Source organism: Papio anubis, chromosome 1 (genome assembly GCF_008728515.1).
Source record: "Papio anubis isolate 15944 chromosome 1, Panubis1.0, whole genome shotgun sequence".
In the NCBI taxonomy this organism is placed as follows: Eukaryota; Metazoa; Chordata; class Mammalia; order Primates; family Cercopithecidae; genus Papio; species Papio anubis.
This window is the reverse complement of record NC_044976.1, coordinates 190,518,320-190,537,227: the sequence shown is the minus strand read 5'-3', so window position 1 is coordinate 190,537,227 and position 18,908 is coordinate 190,518,320. Positions and strand designations below refer to the sequence as shown.

Sequence of the window (18,908 nt, the reverse complement as noted above, 5' to 3'; positions counted from 1 at the left end):
CAGAAACCATTTACACACACTCGTACCCTTCTTTCTCTCCAGTCAAGCCTCTTGGCTATAGGACGAAAAAAAAAAAAAAAAAAAAAAGTCTAGCGATCAAGGGAGTGCGGGAGTACGGATGCATGTGTGTGTGTGCGCGCGCGTTTAAAGAACATAAAACGCCACAAATAAGCACTTAATATTTTACTTAGTCGTCATATAGTAACTCATTTCTAATGAGACTGTTAAAGCTGTTACCAAATTCCAACAGGTCATGAAAAAACTGCTCAGCACCTCTCTGTCTTCTGTCAAGTTAGGGCTCCGCAGACGGACGACGGAGGATTATCCGTAAACTTAAATGGGGGTTCCTCCGCCCCTCTCTGTCCTCCCGTCACCACAGCCAGGCCGGACGCAGAACCGCACGGAAGCCTCCCCCACTCCCGCCTCTGTGAGTGCTCCTGCCTGCTCCAAGGAATCTGGGCAGCGGGACCCTCTAGGTTTAGCGTTCTCGCCTGGGGAAGCAACCTTGGCCGTACCATAGAAGTTACAAAATTGGCAGGGGGTAGGGAGAAATATTATAATATATTTTTGGAGTCCTTTCCTCCAGCTTAATAAACACGTACATTTCTCATTGCCCTAGCCCTGGTATTCCTAATGGCTGGGAAATCCTCAAATAAACTCGGTGCCCTCTAGATCTCCCCAACCTGCCTTCAGTCCTTGCGAGAGGCGTAAGAGAGCTTCCTTTAGCATCCCTCTTGTTATTTTATTACATTATTTAATAGGCTCCCTCTACGGAACCAAAAATAGCCTTAATATGCTTACTTTCTCCCTGTACTCCCCCCCCCAAAAAACTGTTAGAATAGCAGAAAATGTGTGTGTGTGTGTGTGTGTGTGTGTGTGTGTGTGTGTGTTTTAAAGGTGGTGGGGGAAGGCAGAAGGAGAAGAAAATTTGATTGTGATGGTGGTGGATTTTTTCCAAATTTCCCCACAGCTGTTATCAAAACATGCAAATGAGATTTTCCAACAGGATCTTAAACAAATCTGGAGGAGTTAATGCCGAAGCAAAATAATCCGCACGTTTGAAGTGACTGTGAGTTTCAGTTTGTCTTTTCTCCCGTGATATTATTGCAGGGGAATGATAATTAGACCTTTAGAAATCCAAAGGGGCTCTCTTGCTCTCTTCCCTCTCTCATTTCTCTTCTCTCGTTCTCTCTCTCTCTCTCTCTCCTTCCCTCTCTCTCTCCCTCCCTCCCTTCCTCTCTCCCTCCCTCTCTCTTGTTCCCTCCCTCTCCCTTTCTCTCTAACTCTGATGTTGGCAAAGGGGGTTTTCTTAATCAGACTGTTTTTTGGTCCCAGGGAAAGGAGGAAGAAGGAGATTGTGATGGAGAAAGGGGGTCTGTGAAACGTCAGGCACCGCACAAAGGCTTTGCCACGTAATTACAGGCTCCTATTAAGTCGAGATCTGCCCTCCCAGGGGTCTCCAATTTTCTTGTATTCCCTACAAAGCCTCCTCTGCATGCCAGTTTGTGCCTTTTGAAGTGCCAGAGAGCTTCTTGATCCAACTGAGAAGGAAAAAGGAGCCCAGCAAGAAGAGGGGGAGAGAGAGAAGGGAAAGGGGGGAACCCAACAGCACCCTCCTTCGGACTCTTGAAGCCTTTTTTTTTTAATTCTTAATTTTTTTTTTTTTTTTTTTTTACTCCTTACAAAAAGTAAAGTGAGAATCCTGCTCTCTAATACATCTGCAAGACATCACCCTCTCCTCCTGAAACTTTAGTCACTCCTGAGAATCCACAGGAGTGCAGAGAGGGGGGAACACGTTTTCTTGAAGATGTTTTAAAGCTGGAACAAGCCTTCTTCTGTTGGTGCTTGAACTCTTGCCTGGGAATAACTTTTTTAACCTTTGAAAAAAACCCTTCACTTTGATTCTTCTCTCCCACCCCTTCTTCTCTCTTCTTCTGTTTGCCTAACTCCCCCGCCCTGCTGGCCTCCGCTTTCCTTTCTCCCCCTTATTATTATTTTTAGTCTGTGCGTGTGGACACTTTTGGAGAGTTGGAAGGGATTTTTTTCTCCTGACTTGAACATAGGGTGACTTTTTAATATTGTATTTTAGTGTGGATTATCTCTTTGGACCGCCCCGGACTTGGCCTCAGGAAAGCAACCAAGGCTGTGGAAGGTGGCTGGTGCAGAACGCTCTGCTCTACAGAAGGGGGTCCCCCGCCCTCTTTTCCACTTTTTTTTTTTTTTTGGCCTTCCTCTCCTTCCCTCCCTCTTCCTCTCCTCTCTCTCTCTCTCTCTCTCTCCACTACCCCCCTCTTTCTTCCCCACTCGGCTCCTCTCCCCCCTTGCGCCCACAGCGTTTGGTGTTGATTCGAGCGGGAAGAGAGGGGGGTGGGTGGGATCGGTGGGGGAGACCATGACCTCCAGCTACGGGCACGTTCTGGAGCGGCAACCGGCGCTGGGCGGCCGCTTGGACAGCCCGGGCAACCTCGACACTCTGCAGGCGAAAAAGAACTTCTCCGTCAGTCACCTGCTAGACCTGGAGGAAGCCGGGGACATGGTGGCGGCACAGGCGGACGAGAACGTGGGTGAGGCTGGCCGGAGCCTGCTGGAGTCGCCGGGACTCACCAGCGGCAGCGACACCCCGCAGCAGGACAGTGAGTGAGGGGCGCATGCCCACGGGGGTGTGTGCCCGGGACAGAGGGCGGGGACCGGTGTAGGGCAGCGAGAGCTCCTCCGCGGCCAGAAAGACTAGGTCCTGGGACCAGGATAGGTGGTGGCAGACTTCAAAGGAAGGGCCAGTTACAGGGGAAACCAGATGAGAATAGCGGGTCTCGGTCGAGGGCATAGCCAAGGAGGACGCTGGAGAGAGGCTCCAAGGTCCGGGGACACTCCGAGGCCCTGCGGTCTTAGGCAGGGACTCTGTCCGCCGCGGACTCTCTTTACTTTGGTCAGGCACCGGCTCGGTTCATCCCGCACGCGGGGCGGCGGGACTGGGATGGGAAAAGGTCTTAGCGGGGTGCAAACTCAGAGAGCCAGCGGTGTTTGGGAAAGCAGCGGGTTAAAGATGCTGAGTCGGGTTCGAAGGGCTTCTCTCAGGCAGCGTATGACGGCTTGTGGGAGGGCACCAGGCACAGGGAGCAGGACTTGACACTCCACGCGGGCACCGTAAGGCCGGGCGCGACTTGGAGGCCGCGAGAGAACGCCCGGCCCGAGACACTGGAGCTGCTCTCTGCCCCCTGCTGTTGCCTCTACAGCAAATGGGTTTGAGAATGGCAGAGTCAAAAGCCCGGCTGCCTCTGGAAAACTCAGGCCAAGCAAAGGGAATGTCCTTTACGGGTGAAACCTGAAATCCAACCCTGCATGATCCCGCACAGGCGAGCTGCATCTGGGCGGCGCGGGCTTCAGTGCGGAGGTCAGAGTCACTTTAGAGGAGCTCTCCCTATTGGCTCTTAAACGTCCAAAAAAGTCTAGTTTCCCTTCCCCATACTCACTGACCAACCTCGCGCCCCATGAAAATCTCGCTTCGCTAGTGCCTTAAAAAGAGACTGCAAATGTATCCCCATGTCCCCAAGCCTGTAACAGACCGGTCACCCTGTTCATCCCAGGTGACATGTGGCCAGATATGTACAGATACTCCCTCTTCTCCTCGAGGTTGCAAGAGTCTGAACTTAGCTGTAAGTCCTCAAATGAGGCTGTTCACATTCTATGTCAGTAGTTGCTGGTTACCATTTTGTCTTCAAATTTGGAAACCTGGGAACCAGGGGACCCGCCAGCATTCTATGATTTTCACAAAACATTGTCTATTTCAGACTCTCAAAGAATAGACATACAAGTCAAACTGGACATAGAAACAACTGGAAACAGGGCCCGGGCACAGTGGTGGCCCAGCGGGCCACGCTAAAGCAAGCGGCAGAGAGAGCCTCTGGTGTGCTGAGGGCGCGCGGTCTTTACCCTGCTTCCTTAATTCCGGCCTGGGCGCCCCTGGGTGTTTTTAGCCAAAATAGGCCTAGGGCCGATCCACCTAATGTACTAGCAGACTGCTACAGGAACTGAATGAGGAAGTCTGGCCTGGACACCATAGAAAGGTGGCCAACTCTGAGGAATGAAGAACCAGGTGTCCCCAAGTTGCGCATAAAGAGCTAGGCGCAGAGACAGAGACGTTCTAAGTAGGGTTTGGGTTCTTGAGAGGCTGCTTCTGCTGCCGGCACCCGCAGCCTTACTTCAGTGTTTGCATAGGCACTCTTAGTTCTGACAAAATGCACTGAGAAATACTATGATTGTTTTTAAACGTTTTACTAGGGAAAATGAAAAATGAAAAAAGTAGGGAGAGTCCAGGCGCGGTAGCTCACACCTGTAATCCCAGCACTTTGGGACCCCGAGGTGGGCAGATCACAAGGTCAGGAGTTTGAGACCAGTCTGATCAACGTGGTGAAGCCCCCTCTCCTAAAAATACAAAAATTAGGCGGGTGTAGTGCCGCGCTCATGTAATCCCAGTTACTCAGCAGGTAGAGGCAGGAAAATCGCTTGAACCCGGGAAGCGGAGGTTGCAGTGAGCTGAGATAGTGCCACTGCACTCCAGCCTGGATGAAAGAGTGAGACTCAGTCTCAAAAAAAACAAAAAAAAAAACAAAAAAAAAAAACAAAAAAAAACAACAAAAAAAAAACAAAACAAAAAAAAAAAAACGTAGGGAGAACAGCATTCGGTGTAGACCCCAGCTTCACCAATTCTGCACGTCTGGTCGTTTCTGTTTTGCCAGGACGACTTATTAATTGCGACATTTACCACTGTTCCGATACTAGAGGCTGGACCCACAACAGAAAACAGGAACACGAAGAAAATTCTGCTTAGAAGACCAGAGTGGAGCAGGAGAGACTAGATGCTGCTTTGCCCTATGAGGAGGCTGGAGGATGAGAAAACCATGGCCAAGGCCAGCTGCCTCGGCCAGCCTGGGGAACAAGCCAGCTGTGGTGGCCCTCAGATACTGCAGGGGAAGAGGGATGCACATTGTACAGGTTGTTTGGCTCTGAGTGGACGCCACTCCTGAGAAGGGAACACGGGATTCATCGTGGCCTTAGAGTGGGTATGGAGAGGGGCTGGCCCGGCCCGAGGAAGCCAGCTATGGAGCGCCACCCAGCAGATTAGGGAGGCGACGCGCTGTGGCTGGGAGGCCGCCCTGGACTGGGGACTGGCTTCTGTGAGACCTGAGCCTGGCGCCTCAGACGCCCTGTGGAGCACGTGGGCGTCCTCAGGGGCGCTCGAGGACAAGCTCAGCATCGCGGGTGGAGTTGGGGACTGTATGTTCCGGGAGAAGGGAAGAAGTCTCTAGAAACTCGCCCACGTGATACTCGGGAGCATCTCAGAGTTACAATGACTAGAGAGGTCTTGTTGGGAGAAGACCCCGAAAGGAAACTGAGGTTCAGAAAGAGGATGCTCTGCGGAAGGGTGATCAAGAGACAGCTTCGGGAGGAGGCCGCAGAAGGCAGAGGGAGGTGATGGGGACGAAGTGACAGGCACCTGGAGCTAGGAAAGTAGCTGAGAACCCCCCCCACACACACAAACACACACACACACAAACACACACACACACACATACACCCCAGGCCTTGCTCCCTAGAGAGATGAGGGTAGTGTTCTAACGAATAGTTTGTTGCTTTTATAAGCACTTTTCTCCACCTCTTTTTTCTCTGCTGGGATGAGAATGGGAGGGCCTGATGAGTCTTATGGCTTCCAGGGGAACCCGCATCCCTAGTTCTTGGGCTCCCATCAAGAGTTGCCAAGAAGGCTGTTGTGAGCTACTTGGAAATCAGGACCGCTGGGCCTCCAGCCTGCAGTGACAATGAGACTCAGACTGTGAATCAGGGAAGAGGGGAGTGTCAGGGGAAAGGATGGCTAGAGCAGACTCTCCCCCACCCCCAAAGGGACTCAGGGATGGAACCGGGAGTCTAGCGCTCTTTGTATCCCGCTGAAAGTCTACTCCAGTGGGAAACGATTGTCTCCTTCGGAGAGATGGGGAACATTAAAAAGAAGCCTTTGACTCTTTTAGCTATACAGAAACAGTCCTTGTCCTTTCTAAATTTTCTCTTCAGCTGAAATTAGCAAAACAAACTCCACTTACACCTTCAATATTAGGTTCTTAATTTTGCAAAATTCCTAACTACAACGAGGGCCGAATATAGTTAGAAGGAGTAGGTATTGTCTAAAGTCAGGGCTTCTCCCAGACCCTCCCCACCCCATCACCATCAGCAATTCTGTCCCCACCCCCACCTTGGTGGACATTCACTACACTGTCCTCTCTGTAGAGTGCTTTCTTTCCCTTTTTACTGAGTCTCTTACTAGTAAATTCTCAACTTCTGGGCTCAAATACACTAAGTGTCCAAAGAAATAGTTCTTTAACATTGTTTGGAATCCAGTGGCTATTGGGAGAGTGTGGAGTGTGAATGGGGGTGGTGGCAGAACTTGGGTAATCAGGGAGAGGAAAGAGGAACAGGTCATTAAAATAAGCAGACATACTCCAATGAAGACAGTGAATCCCGCTGTCATTTCTTAATCTGAACTTCTGCAAACTCTTTTAAAAAAATGCGCCTGCCTTCCACGTTTCCAACCTCTAAATTAGTGAAACCAGATTGTCCTAATAAGACCTTTTGTTGGAAACACATGTAGTCATAAAAAGGTAGACGGAAAGTCAATTAGACACGCGCGCACACACGCACACATTCACAAGCCGGTGCTAAGTGTGCACCCGGCGCAGCTGGTTCCCGGGCCGCGGCGGGATGCAAATGCAAAACAGCGACGCGGGAAATCGATTTGTCACAAAGGGAGAGGTGTAAACGCAGCGCAAAGGAATTGCCTGCCCAATCTACCAGCCGCACTCTCCCAGGACCTTGCCCCGCCAACTTCTCTTCGCCAGAGAAACTCCCAGGAGAGCGGGAACATTTTCTAGGGCGCTCCCAAGTTGGAATTCGCATCACAGTAATATCAACTTCTAGCGTCTCAGCGTTTGCAACAACCCTGGCGCCAGAAATTTTCTTATGCAGCACCATCCTGGGACTCGGGAGCCAGTGCTGGCAGTCTAAATTTGGGCTTCAATTATCTCGTTGAAGAGGGGAGCCAATGAAATATATCGTTTTAAGGTTAGCCTGGAAACTTTTCTCTTTAGAGGAGGAGAAATACAGGATTAAGGTGCCTCACTGAGTCCCCAAAGTCGAATGTCAAGGCCGGTCAATAGGTGGTGATTTCGGTTTATTTTACACGCAAACGTAGGGGCCCGAGTGACCTTCTTCTCTTAGAATTTTGGGGAAATTGATAGTCCAGGGACTCCTTACCCACTTTTGGGTGAAGGACAACTTGGAATTTGAAGTGTGGGGAGATAGGCCTGTAAAGTCCGAAGCCTTAGGCTTCCAGTCCTCTCTGGGGCTCCAGATCCCCCAACTCTGGAATGCAGTGAATTCCCACCCCCACGCTTCAGAGCACCTCTCCCGTGCGTTAGGACGTCGTGCAGTCCTGCATTTTGGCTGAGAGACCTAACTTCGGTGCGCGCTCAGTTCAGAGCGCCAGGGAGTTAAGCAAACAGGAATGGGTCACACGGGTCCCTATAGTTCCTTCCTCTTCCCAGGAGTGTCATTTTAGATTTTACAACACGAACGAATAAGTCATCTCCAAACCAACAAGATGTCACCTTCAAGCTCCCAGTTGAAAAAAAAAAAAAAGTCCATTCAGAAGCAGTGATGATGCCTTTCTATTCCACCGACCCAGCTTTGAATGCCTCTCCCAGCCAGGACCCTTTTCCACGAAATAACAATTGTAGATTTTCAACCACGACGATCCCTAGACCAATTTGATTTTTTATTTTAAGAGGCATGTTTCTTTTACAATCCCTCTCCTACACACTGTTTCCCGCTCCATCCAACAGCCTACCACACCATCATCGCAGACCCCTAACTCCTGGAAAACCCTTCTCCTTAGCGGAAGCACTAGGGCCGCAGGCAAGGGGTTGTTGCAAAGATCTGCGCGCGCCAGTGCCTGCATTGCGACCCCCAGCGCCCCTCCAGTCTCCAGTTCCAGGGCCGAGCCCACTTTCAACCGCTCTGAAAATATGCATGTATTTCCTCCACCCCCCCCCCCCCCCCGCTTTAGAAGGAGCTATACGAGGAACAACTTTTTGAAATCGGGAGTGTGTTTGTAGAGACGGAGATGAGGATTGCATTTTGCTTATTTTTCTACAGGTGGTGGAAGTGTTTTGGGGGTCAGAGTATCCTCTCAAAGAAAAAGTAAAACGTGGGGGTTCGCTTTCTCTAGCCAAGCCTTTGGAAGTTTAATTAACAGGACCCTTAAAGTATTCCTTAGAACTACAGATAAAAAATTACAGGCAATATTTGGATAAGGGGCCAACTCTCCCTGTCCAAACATTTACAGAACTGCCTGTGAGTGTAATTGTAATTGTGAGTGCCATTGTAATTTGACTGGGCGCCCTTTGTCGAATTCTGTGTTTTACTTTGATGCCTTTTGAATACCACTTCCATTGTTTGGGTGTCCTTTAACTCCGTTTACAACAATATATTAATAAAGAGGATGCATATGTCAGCGTTATGTATCCACAAGAATTTGGATTCCTTTAAAATCAAATGGCTTGGTGAGCAGGCTAACACTCAAAACCCAACAGTCTCAAACAGTAATAATAATACCAACAAATGGTCGCAATGCCCCCCCTTTCTCCAAATGCTGTTTATTCTAAAATCAGTATATTCGGAGTTACATTGCAGAGAAACAGTCATCAGTGGTTCCGGGTCGGCAGGTTTGTTTTTCAGGTGTAGATGTTCTTGAGTAATACCGCTCCACTGTGGACTCAATATTAGTAGATTGTCATTGACATTTTTCTAATTTAGTGCGGCAGCCTCAGGGAAGTACTCATCTAGACAATTATGGGGTATCGATTTTAACTTTAAGCCTAAAAAAATACCATATTTCACTTGCCCTGGGACTACTTTTCTTGATGAAAAAATATCTGGGAAGATGATTTTAGGGCCATGTTAGCGTAGGGGAGGGGAATAAAGGCACAAATGGTGGTTGGTTAAGGAAATTTTATGAAAGAAAATAAAGAAAACATGTCAGAATAAATCAATCAGATGCACAAATGTGTTAGAGGAATCTGAGGACAACCAGCATCTTGGGGATTCTTCTGTTCCCGAGGTTCGCAGATACAGGAATAAGCGTCTGAGTTATGCCCAGAATACATTCGTCGGGTACTGCATGTCCCAGTCCCTTAGCTGTGCCACGTAATGAAGAAGCTCTAATTCCCCAGAACGTTGGGGCTTATTTTTTTACCATTATTGAGTCCGCCCAGGCTCAGCTCTCTTAAAAAGGGATAAATCTGAAATTCGTGTATTAATTTCAATCCCCAAGATCCGAGTTATGAGAAAGGGCAAGGGCAGGTTTTATTCCTATTTTGTTTACTTTCACCGAGTTACTGTGAAGTGATTGGAAACGTTCTCAACGGGCAGGGAGAGAATACACTGAAACTCAGATGCAGCAGTAAAGTTGATATAGGGGTCGGAACAGGGGGCTCTTTTTGGATCTCACCTTTACTGGGGATTGAGGTTGTGGAATGGGTGGAAGAGTAATTAACTCTATGAAGAATTTTAACGTTGAAAACAGAGCCCACAGTATTTTTGGTTCTAATGGTGTGGTCTCTGCCTCGGCAAAGAAACAAACACCGCCACCGCATCGCCGCAGTTCTCCTCTCTGCTGCACCGACGCCGGACGCTGCTTAAAAGAGCTGCGAGCCTCGCCAGACGCATTCCTCCTTCCCTTCTTTCGCCGAAAGGGGGCGCGCTCCTCCCAGGCGGCGCTGGTGCCTATCCTGCCTTCAAAAATCTTTGGGCTCTTGCAGGAGAGAGAGTCTCTTGAACACGAGTAACAAAACGTGGGAAATAATAGCTTGAAGACACTTCAGGGACTATATGAATATAAGCTGCACACACATGCATCTTATTGGAAACATGTAGACAGCTGGCAGGAACACTGGCTGCCTGCCTCTCCTTTCAAATGAGGGTGGTCGGGGTTCCAGGGTGGCAGGAGGGGAGTGGGGCCAGATGACCGTGGATGGAATTGGTGGGTGCTAGGACTGGTGCCTGGGTTCCATGCTGGAGGAGAGGGTTTGTCCCCATGGAGCTGTGTGGACTTTTCTGCATATGTACTTGAGGTCTTTAAAGAAAGAAGGGCAGATCTAAGAAATGGAGAACTGGCTGGTATTAGTGAGATGTTGAAAAACTGTCAGAGAAGCCCTCACAGTGCCTGGAGTGTTAAGACAGAAGAGAAAACCTGACACCATAGAGTTTTAGGCCCTTGGATCAGGGTAACCTTTTGTCCCCACAAAAGAACAGTAACTGCCCCAAATCTTGTGTGAGCCTGCAACTTGGGTACCTAAAGCCATTTCCAATCTACAAATCTGACTCCTGGCCTCCACTGATCCTCCATTTTTGGGCAAGAGTTTCAAGAGACTCACAGGACAGATGAGGATACATTTTTAACCCCTTCTGTAAATTTAGGGATTTTCGACTTCTTAGCACACCCTGACAATGGGGGTCAACAAATCAAGGCAAGAGTGAGAGTAACAAACTGGAAGAATGAATGGTTTGTCTTCATAGCATAGATGATGGTTAATACATACCTTCCAAGATAATCTGAGCTGGAGTGTTCACTAGAAACAGGAGCACAAGGCCAGAACTGTAAGGGAAATTGCTTTCCCACAAACGTTTGTCTGAGAATAAGAACATTCACCCCATTCACTTAATTTCTCATCATCAGTCATGTCATTATATTTTCAAGGACCTCACAGTGCTGGAAAGTGGTATAGTTATAAATAAGCATAAAAACAGATGGGTGATCCCAGTCCTCTAAATATGTACGGGAAGGCCAAATCTTTTCAAAGAGAATTCAGATATACAATTTAAAGGCCAACGAGCCCAACTCAATCAAAATTTGAGCCAGGATGTGCTAAGTTCAATCAGCTTGACTATGGGCAAAGTGTTAGACCTAGCCAGCTCTTCAGATACATACAGAGAACCACATTTTCTCAAGTTTCCATTGTTATTTTCCACACAAATTTAGTGTTAGTCTTCAAAGGGATTGTTAGATTTGGAGGGTGGTGGGAGTCAGTGCCCCAGGCTCCTGTCCTTGTCTACTCCCCTTTTTTTTTTTTGGTACTCTCTCTGCTTCAACAGTTTGCCAAAAATCTGTGTTGCAGAGAAAACTGACACCTAGAGGCCACAGAGGTCTCCTAAATGCTGTTTTCTAGGATCCTCAGAAAACAAGAGGACTGTTGAGTTCAATTATATGTAATATACCTCTTTATGTATTTTTCTTCTCTGCTAATTCATTTTATAATAGTCAAGTTAGAGACTTATTGGAGACTTAGGTTTTGGGGACTGGATATCATTCTGTTTTATTTTCAGCTAACTCGTGAATATATGAAGCTGAAAGTGCCCATGGAAGTAGGTATTGAATGTAAACCTTTATACCTGGGCATTTTCACGTATCACCATTAATTCAAACTGGGAGGTAACGTTAAATAATTATGTACATTGTCACTTTCCATTTTCTACCAGTGCTGCTTTGCTAAATACTGGTCTAGATTCCAGCAGTAGTATACTACTGGGACAGTTGCTAAATTGTCGCCTGTGTTCAGTTAATGCTTACCAAGTGAGAGAACGAGCTCTCCAACCTTGGTGGAACACCCTTCTAATCTAGCCTAAGTTCTAGCCACTTTACCCTCCCCTTCCCATTTTATACCTTTTGCCTAGGAGGTATCTTCTAGGCCCACCATTCTAATAACCATCTATATACTAACCACTCCCAGTTGACAGCTTCAAGACCCTCCATTGGAGCTGCAATCCATAGCCACAGTCACTTATTTGACATTTCCATTTGAACATCACAAATGTGCTACGACCTCAAAAATCAACAAAACATGGAACTAATGAACTTTCTTTCCCGAGTCTGATCCTCCTACAACTTTCCCTGTTTTCCTACATGGTAGCATGTGGGTGCGAGACTCAGGCACTTCAGACTCATCCTTGACTCTCCTTCCTTTATGATTCTGTTCCATCCATCCCCAAATCCTAGCAAGTTTACCTTCTAAAATCATTTGAATTCATCTACTATTTAAATCTCTATCCTGGCTCACCTGCACTGCTGTACCACCCTCCTAGCCTGTGGAAACTCTCTGCGTCCATACTTGTCCTTGATGTGTTGGTGACAAAGACTGGATATAATAGATCCCTAAAGAATATTTATTGAATGTCCGAATGACAAATGCTAGTGTATTTTTCTACAAATACATTTAAAAAATCATGTCATGTTCTTTCTTTAGAACTCATACTTTTCATCCTTTACATCAAAATTGAATTGTTTATCTTTTTTTTAAAAAAATCACTTGATAGTCTACCTCTCTGTCTCTCTCTCCCTCACACACACACTCACACACGCACACACACAGATTGTAACTGTTTTCCTATTGTTCCCTAGTATGCTAGCTAGGCTAGTATAGTAACTCCATGTGCTCTAGTCTCCTTTCATGGGCTCTGGTCTCATTTTGGCTTCTCTGACTTCTGATGTGAAGTGTCCTTGCTCTGTGCCTCGTTTTTGCAAATCTTCCCATGCTATCTTCCAAGATTCTGCTCCCATCACACCCCCTTGCAAAACCTTCTCTGACTACTTTATCTAGACCACACAAATCTCTTTTCTCAAGACTTACTATGAAAATAACAGTCAGTGGCTCCACAAGTAGTGCTCAGTTATTTTCTAAATATTTTATGATTATCTAGATTTTTTTAAGATTTAGAGACTTCTGGGGAAAAGGTGTATTCCACAGTGTACAACACTGCTGCAGTAAGCAAATAGATTTTTCTTTTTTTGTACATAGTACTTCTACTGTTTTTGTAATCCTTTTTTTCCTCCCCTCTTCCCCATCTCTGTTTTTGTAATCTTTAGCTGCAAGTAGTTTTTTAAATTATAGGAGTAATACCAAAGTGTAATACATGTTCATTTTTGAAAATGTATTGTTGTACATTTAAAAATTGAAATGGGAATATCAAGACACCAATTTTTTCACAAGTCTGAGGTAGATACAGTTAATATTTTGGTGTTAAAATATTTTCTTTTAAACTTTTTACACAATTGGCATCATATTGCATTAACATTCTTCTTTATTGATTTTTCTTTATTCAGTGGAAAAATTTTTAACCCCATTTTCAAAGACTGTGTTTCTCTAAAACTGAAAAACTGCCTAAACATTTAACCCACTTGCTCTGATCAGAAAAATTAAACAAACACGCACCACACTAACAACGGTTCTACAAGGATTGTGAAAGCTGTGTTATCAGTTAATTCCCAGCTTTCTCAAGTTCCAGTGGGGACGTTTTCAGCAGTGAAGTCCTTCAGAGTTAACAGCTTCTTTTTCTTTGCTGCTGGTTCTAGCTGGGAACCTTCTAGACATGAGCACATGTCTTCTTTTGAAATTGGAAAAGCCTGCATAATACCGAAAGGATGTTCCTAGACCACAGTTAGAGAACTACTGCTCCAAAAATTAATTTTTACATGATTTGGTAAGGAAGAGCTCACAAAATTAGTGGGGGAAAATTTTGTAGCAAACTAGACATTTTCTATTACTCTTGGTCCCTGAATCTTGAATTTTTAAAATGAAATGTCTTAAGGCTCATACATGCTTTTTGAAAGAGAAAAGGAGGAAAATGACATTTATTTCTTTATACCTTTTAGAGGTAAGAGAGTGACATCTTCCAGGACATAATAGTGTGGTTTGACAGAGGAAGAAGCAATTACAAAAAACTAAAGATAGTGCATTTACCCAGACATGAGCATCTACAGCATCTCAGCTTTTTCAAATGTGATTTTTCAGGGAAACAATGTATTTTATTATTATGAAGTCTATTTAAAAATTGTTCCCAACCAAATGGACATTAAAACATTTGTCTGATGCATGCAAATATTTTATTTAGGGGAAGTATTAACAAGTGATATAAAATCTGATAGAACAGAAATTTTAAATTATGAATTACATGTATGTTAATAATTAATCTTTCTCCTCATGAGAAAGGGAGAACAGAGAGAGTAAACACCATTTTTGAAAACTAAAAACCACACTTGTCTAATAAAAGTTTCTGAAGTTCCCCCACATTGCCTATTTCTGAGAGAGGAAAGAAAGAGAACCACCCAGAGAGCTCTTTGCCTATAACCAGATGTGCTGTTCAACAGCTCTAATCCTCCAGATCAGGGGAAGACCACAGGATGAATCCTCAACACATTTAAGAAATAAAATGTAATTTAGTTCATTAATCATGGAACCAAAATCTGCAGTTTTGCTAGACATATTTCAAGACTGAATCCCTTCTGACAAGAGAAATAGAAAATAATATCACTCCACATTTGACTGTTACAGTCTGTTCTTAGCTTCCCTCAGGGAAGAAATTTTTCCTGGTATGATCGTTTTTACTCAGAATATACAGACTGCTATTTAAATTTATATCTCCCTTCTCTCTCTCTCTTTTTTTTTCTTTACCTCAACATTCTTTTTTTCTGGGTGGTGAGAATATTTGTTTTCTGAACTGTTTTGGGCTTTTTGATTTGGAGATTCAGAGCTACCTTGAAGGTCAGGAAATCTAATCTATGTAGGCCTTGAAATATAACCATTTCAGCTGAATTAGTATACTCAGACTGCTGGTTTATTTAGATGACTTACTTTGTCATAAAGAATTAATAAAATTCTTAATATGAGAGATAAGGTGGGATAAAACATAAAACTGCTTCACAAACTTTAAGAACACATGCAAATGCTACTATGTTCTATAAAAACAATTTTAAGAAGTAAGATAGGGCTAATGTAATTATTTCATTTTACAGATAGGAAAACTGTGGCTTGGAGCTGCTCTGATCCCATGTTATTTATTTTTCATTATATTCCATGATCTTTGATGTCAACCAAATTCCTCCAGATGCATTATTATCTGGTGAAATCATACTGAGTTAGGAAGGAAGAGTCTAGCATGCCATTTCATAACATATTGCCATGCTGCACAGACCTTTTTAAATTCCTCTGGTTCGTGTTCTTCATTATAAAATTGGCATGTGACTGCTGCACCTATCTTCTTCATGCTAACATAGCAGGTTGGAAAGAAATTGTGTTTGTGAAAATATTTGAGAAATAAAGGGCTAAATGTATGTGCGTTATCATACTATAAGGGAGTGAATGGAGAATTTTCTAAATTAAGTTGTCAAGTAACAATAAAAAAAAAGAATGCATTTTGTTGGATTTACAGCAAGGTCTCAAAATGTGAAACATTTTAAATTTAGATTTAGATACATTAGAAGTCTTCATGTGTTTTACGTTGGATTCAGCAAATTATGTGTTAAATTATGGTTCCACCATTTATTAATACTTGCCAACTGATTTTAGACAAATCTCTGTGTCTCAATTTACTCATCTATAAAACTGGCACAATAATATTTATCACACAGGTTTGTTATTTGTGATAATAAAACGATGTAAGCAAAATGCCTAGTACCCTACTCAAATAAATGCTTATTATAAATTGTTATAAATGCCCTTTAGGGCAAGCATTTATTTGAGTGCCTTCAGTGGGAATGGTAGTAGGGTACTGGGCATTTTGCTTACATTATTTCCACCCCACAGCATCTCTGACTAGTATGACTTTTTTCTGGCATGGATATATGTCCACTGTGGCTTCCCAATCAATGTTGGAGGCCATTTAGTGCCACTGAAAAGAGGAATATTTGCACATTCCAAAAGCCATACTCTTACAGCATGTCACTGATTGAGTCTATTTGTTTTCTATCTACAGTTAGAAACTGATGCTTCGTAACTTTTAGTGATACTTATAAGGCCACACCATGAGTATCTGGCAGAACCAGGAGTTTGGCTCAGAAGTTCCTGACTATGGTTATCACCTTTAGGCCACCCTTCCTCTCTCAGCATGAAACAATAACACAGATCATTTTATATTTTTGGATGGCACCAATATTAAAGATTTTATAGGGACTGAAGACGTTACAGGGATTGAAGAAGACAAATTCCTTTCCTCTATTTAGCTTCTGAATTTTATAGAGACTCTATGACATATGCTTGGGATACAGGGTGTTAAGGGTTCTTATTCCAGACCTGACATAGCTAGTAAATTTCTGGAGGCCAACCACATTAAATTCTCTCTGTCATATAGTGCCTCTAACATAGCACTACCTTACTACTCCACTGAGATTTCTGTGGGTTTACTTAATTTTTTGTACATGAATAATGCTCACCATGTTAACTATAATTATACATAAAGTTGCCATTCTTTTGCCAACTTAGATTTCCTAAGCCAGTTGAGTAAGATAAACATTCTGTCCTCCGTTTGATATGTGACCTGTCTGCATACATATTTTCCTTTGAAATCTGATAAGCCTGGAAGACATACGGATGGCACTTCTATATCATGAAGCATCCAGGACTCTATTTTCTTTCTTTTTTTTTTTTTTGCCAAGCAATCAACAATTAAATCTCTCTGGCATTCTCGAGCAATAGATCAGCGTGGCTAGCAGTTATGGTACATGTGGAGAAAACTGGTCACCATGGGTGAGGCACTTTGACAAGTTTATTGCAAGGCTAGTGTGCTTGTGGTCGAAGAAAGTAGCTTAACATGTGCCTTATGCAAGAGAGAAGGGGAAGGTCAGCCTCAACATGCTAAGTGAGTGTTAGGCAAAGATTAGGAGCACAGTTCTCTTGGCAATAGCGTTCTGATATATAGAAAAGCGTTTGTGTGTGTGTTTGCTAAAAATGTTGTCAATATTTTATCATATTGTGTAGGGTCTCTAATTGGGGTTGTAGATAACTCTGGGTCTCTGTTCTTTGGAGTGCATGCAGCCCTTCCTCATCTAGGAAGATTTTCCTTTGGTCATTGTTTTTCTTCTTCCTGTCTGTGTCTCTCCCATATGTGCAGTTCATGTCTAATAATTTAGAGAATAGGGATAAGAGAAATAAATGACAGATTATGGGATTCTTTCTCTAGTGTCCTTATACTCTAATCCTCCATATCTTCAATGTGATGCCTGGTTCACTTGCATCAGAATGATCCGAGGTTTCTCAAAATGCAGATTTCAGGGCTCCACTCATACCCAGTGAATCAGAATCTCCAAAGCATGTGCATATTAAATATCCCAGATGATTTTTATATCCCACAAAGTCTGAAAACACTGACCTAGACCACTTTCTCCCATAGCAATTGGTATTGAATAATATCTTCCTTGTGACATCCACTGTATCCTGTGTGTTCCATTGTTATTTAACTCTCCGTAAGTGTCAGTCTCATCTCTTCAAAGGAGTGCATACAGCTTTAAAGACAAGGGCAGAGGCAAACAGTTTAAGCCTCAGAGCACTTATCATGGTGCTTTTTATATTATAGGAGGCTTAACAAACAGTTACTGAATAAACAAATATGTGAACAAACAAGTGAGAAATAAAGAGCACACACATAGCAATTATTAGGCATCTGGCATTCTGTTAAGCACTCCACATAAAATCAAGAAAAACAATGTGAGGCAACTATCAGGGGATGTAAAAATTCTAAGTAAGACTAACTGTTTTATTTTATTTTATTTTTTTTGAGATGGCGTCTTGCTCTGTCACCCAGGCTGGAGTGCAGTGGCACAATCTCCGCTCACTGCAAGCCCCGCCTCCCGAGTTCACGCTATTCTCCTGCCTCAGCCTCCCGAGTAGCTGGGACTACAGGCGCCCGCCACCACGCTGGGCCAATTTTTTGTATTTTTAGTAGAGATGGTGTTTCACCGTGTTAGCCAGGATGGTCTCGATCTCCTGACCTCGTGATCTGCCCACCTCGGCCTCCCAAAGTGCTGGGATTACAGGCATTTTATTTTATTTTTTGTCATATATTGACAAATTGTGGTTGTACATATTAAAACTAGTTTTAGGTGGTTGTTAGCACTTATTCTTGAAGAAAAAACATGTGTCAAAGAAGTGGCAACCTACCCCATGGATAATGTTTGCAATGTAATTTTAGTTTTAAGTATGTTTTTAAATGAAAGTTTATCTTTATCTTCTATTCTTACAAAGTCCTTCCTTACTTTCAGACCGTTGATAAAGCACAATTTTTCTATTTTCAAATTTTGTTTATTTATCTTTTTTATGGTCTGATAAAGCCAAGTTTTAATTTTCCCTTTTTTCAGATGCTGATTTTTGAAAAGACTATGTATGAAATTTCAAATTTCAACATAACCTTTCCAAATGTATCATTTAAAGACAACTGCATTTATTACACTAGTAGGTTTTGGCACATGCTAAAGTTATATCTCAAATATCCCCTTTTAAGGTATGTTTTAGGGCTCCTGTCCTAAATGGATTTTCTATTAAATACCAGGCTTTGTTTTTTTTTTTTCTAATGAAGTATATGTAATCATGAATTGCTGTCCAAAGGATGTATTTGTTGGTCTGTCTTGAATGACAGACCAATGAATGAATGAAAAGGAACTACATTTAGAAAAGCAGGATAAGTATGATTTTAGAAAACCTAAAGGAAGAAAACAAGAAAGAATGGCTCTTGTAGAGACGTGAAGAGGCAGAAAACAGAGGTGAAAGGGTTTCCTGGACCCATGTCTGTAGTAGAGACCACTACCGAGTTACAGTTCTCTAAGCCCATCTGGGATCCTTTGGTGACATGAACTTTGCTCTAGTGGTTTATGACATCAATGGAACCCCGTTGGTGGAATTACGACTTCATAATTCACAGTTAGCTCTTGTTTATTTTATATTTAATCATTAGCGGAGCATACTGGCAGCATACTCAGGGGAACTATGTGGTTATGCTCCTGCAAATCTTGTTGTTGCATAATTAAGTACGTCAGAAGT

The 18,908-nt window shown here is 43.7% G+C and overlaps 1 protein-coding gene across 4 annotated transcripts in view; it reads left to right on the top strand.

The window, feature by feature from the left end:
* Positions 1-906: 906 nt before the first annotated feature.
* PRRX1 (paired related homeobox 1) overlaps positions 907-18,908 on the top strand; it is a 75,779-nt gene continuing 57,777 nt past the window's right edge. Inside the window, exons 1-2 of one of the 4 annotated variants that reach the window (XM_009193854.3) lie at positions 907-1,069; positions 2,480-2,633. In XM_009193854.3, the coding sequence (XP_009192118.1) occupies positions 2,534-2,633 (100 nt within the window). In that variant the 5' untranslated portion in view covers positions 907-1,069; positions 2,480-2,533. Of the gene's footprint in view, positions 1,070-1,221; positions 2,634-18,908 lie in introns of those variants that run through there. The other 3 variants (XM_017952341.3, XM_003893550.5, XM_003893551.5) reach the window with 3 other exon arrangements.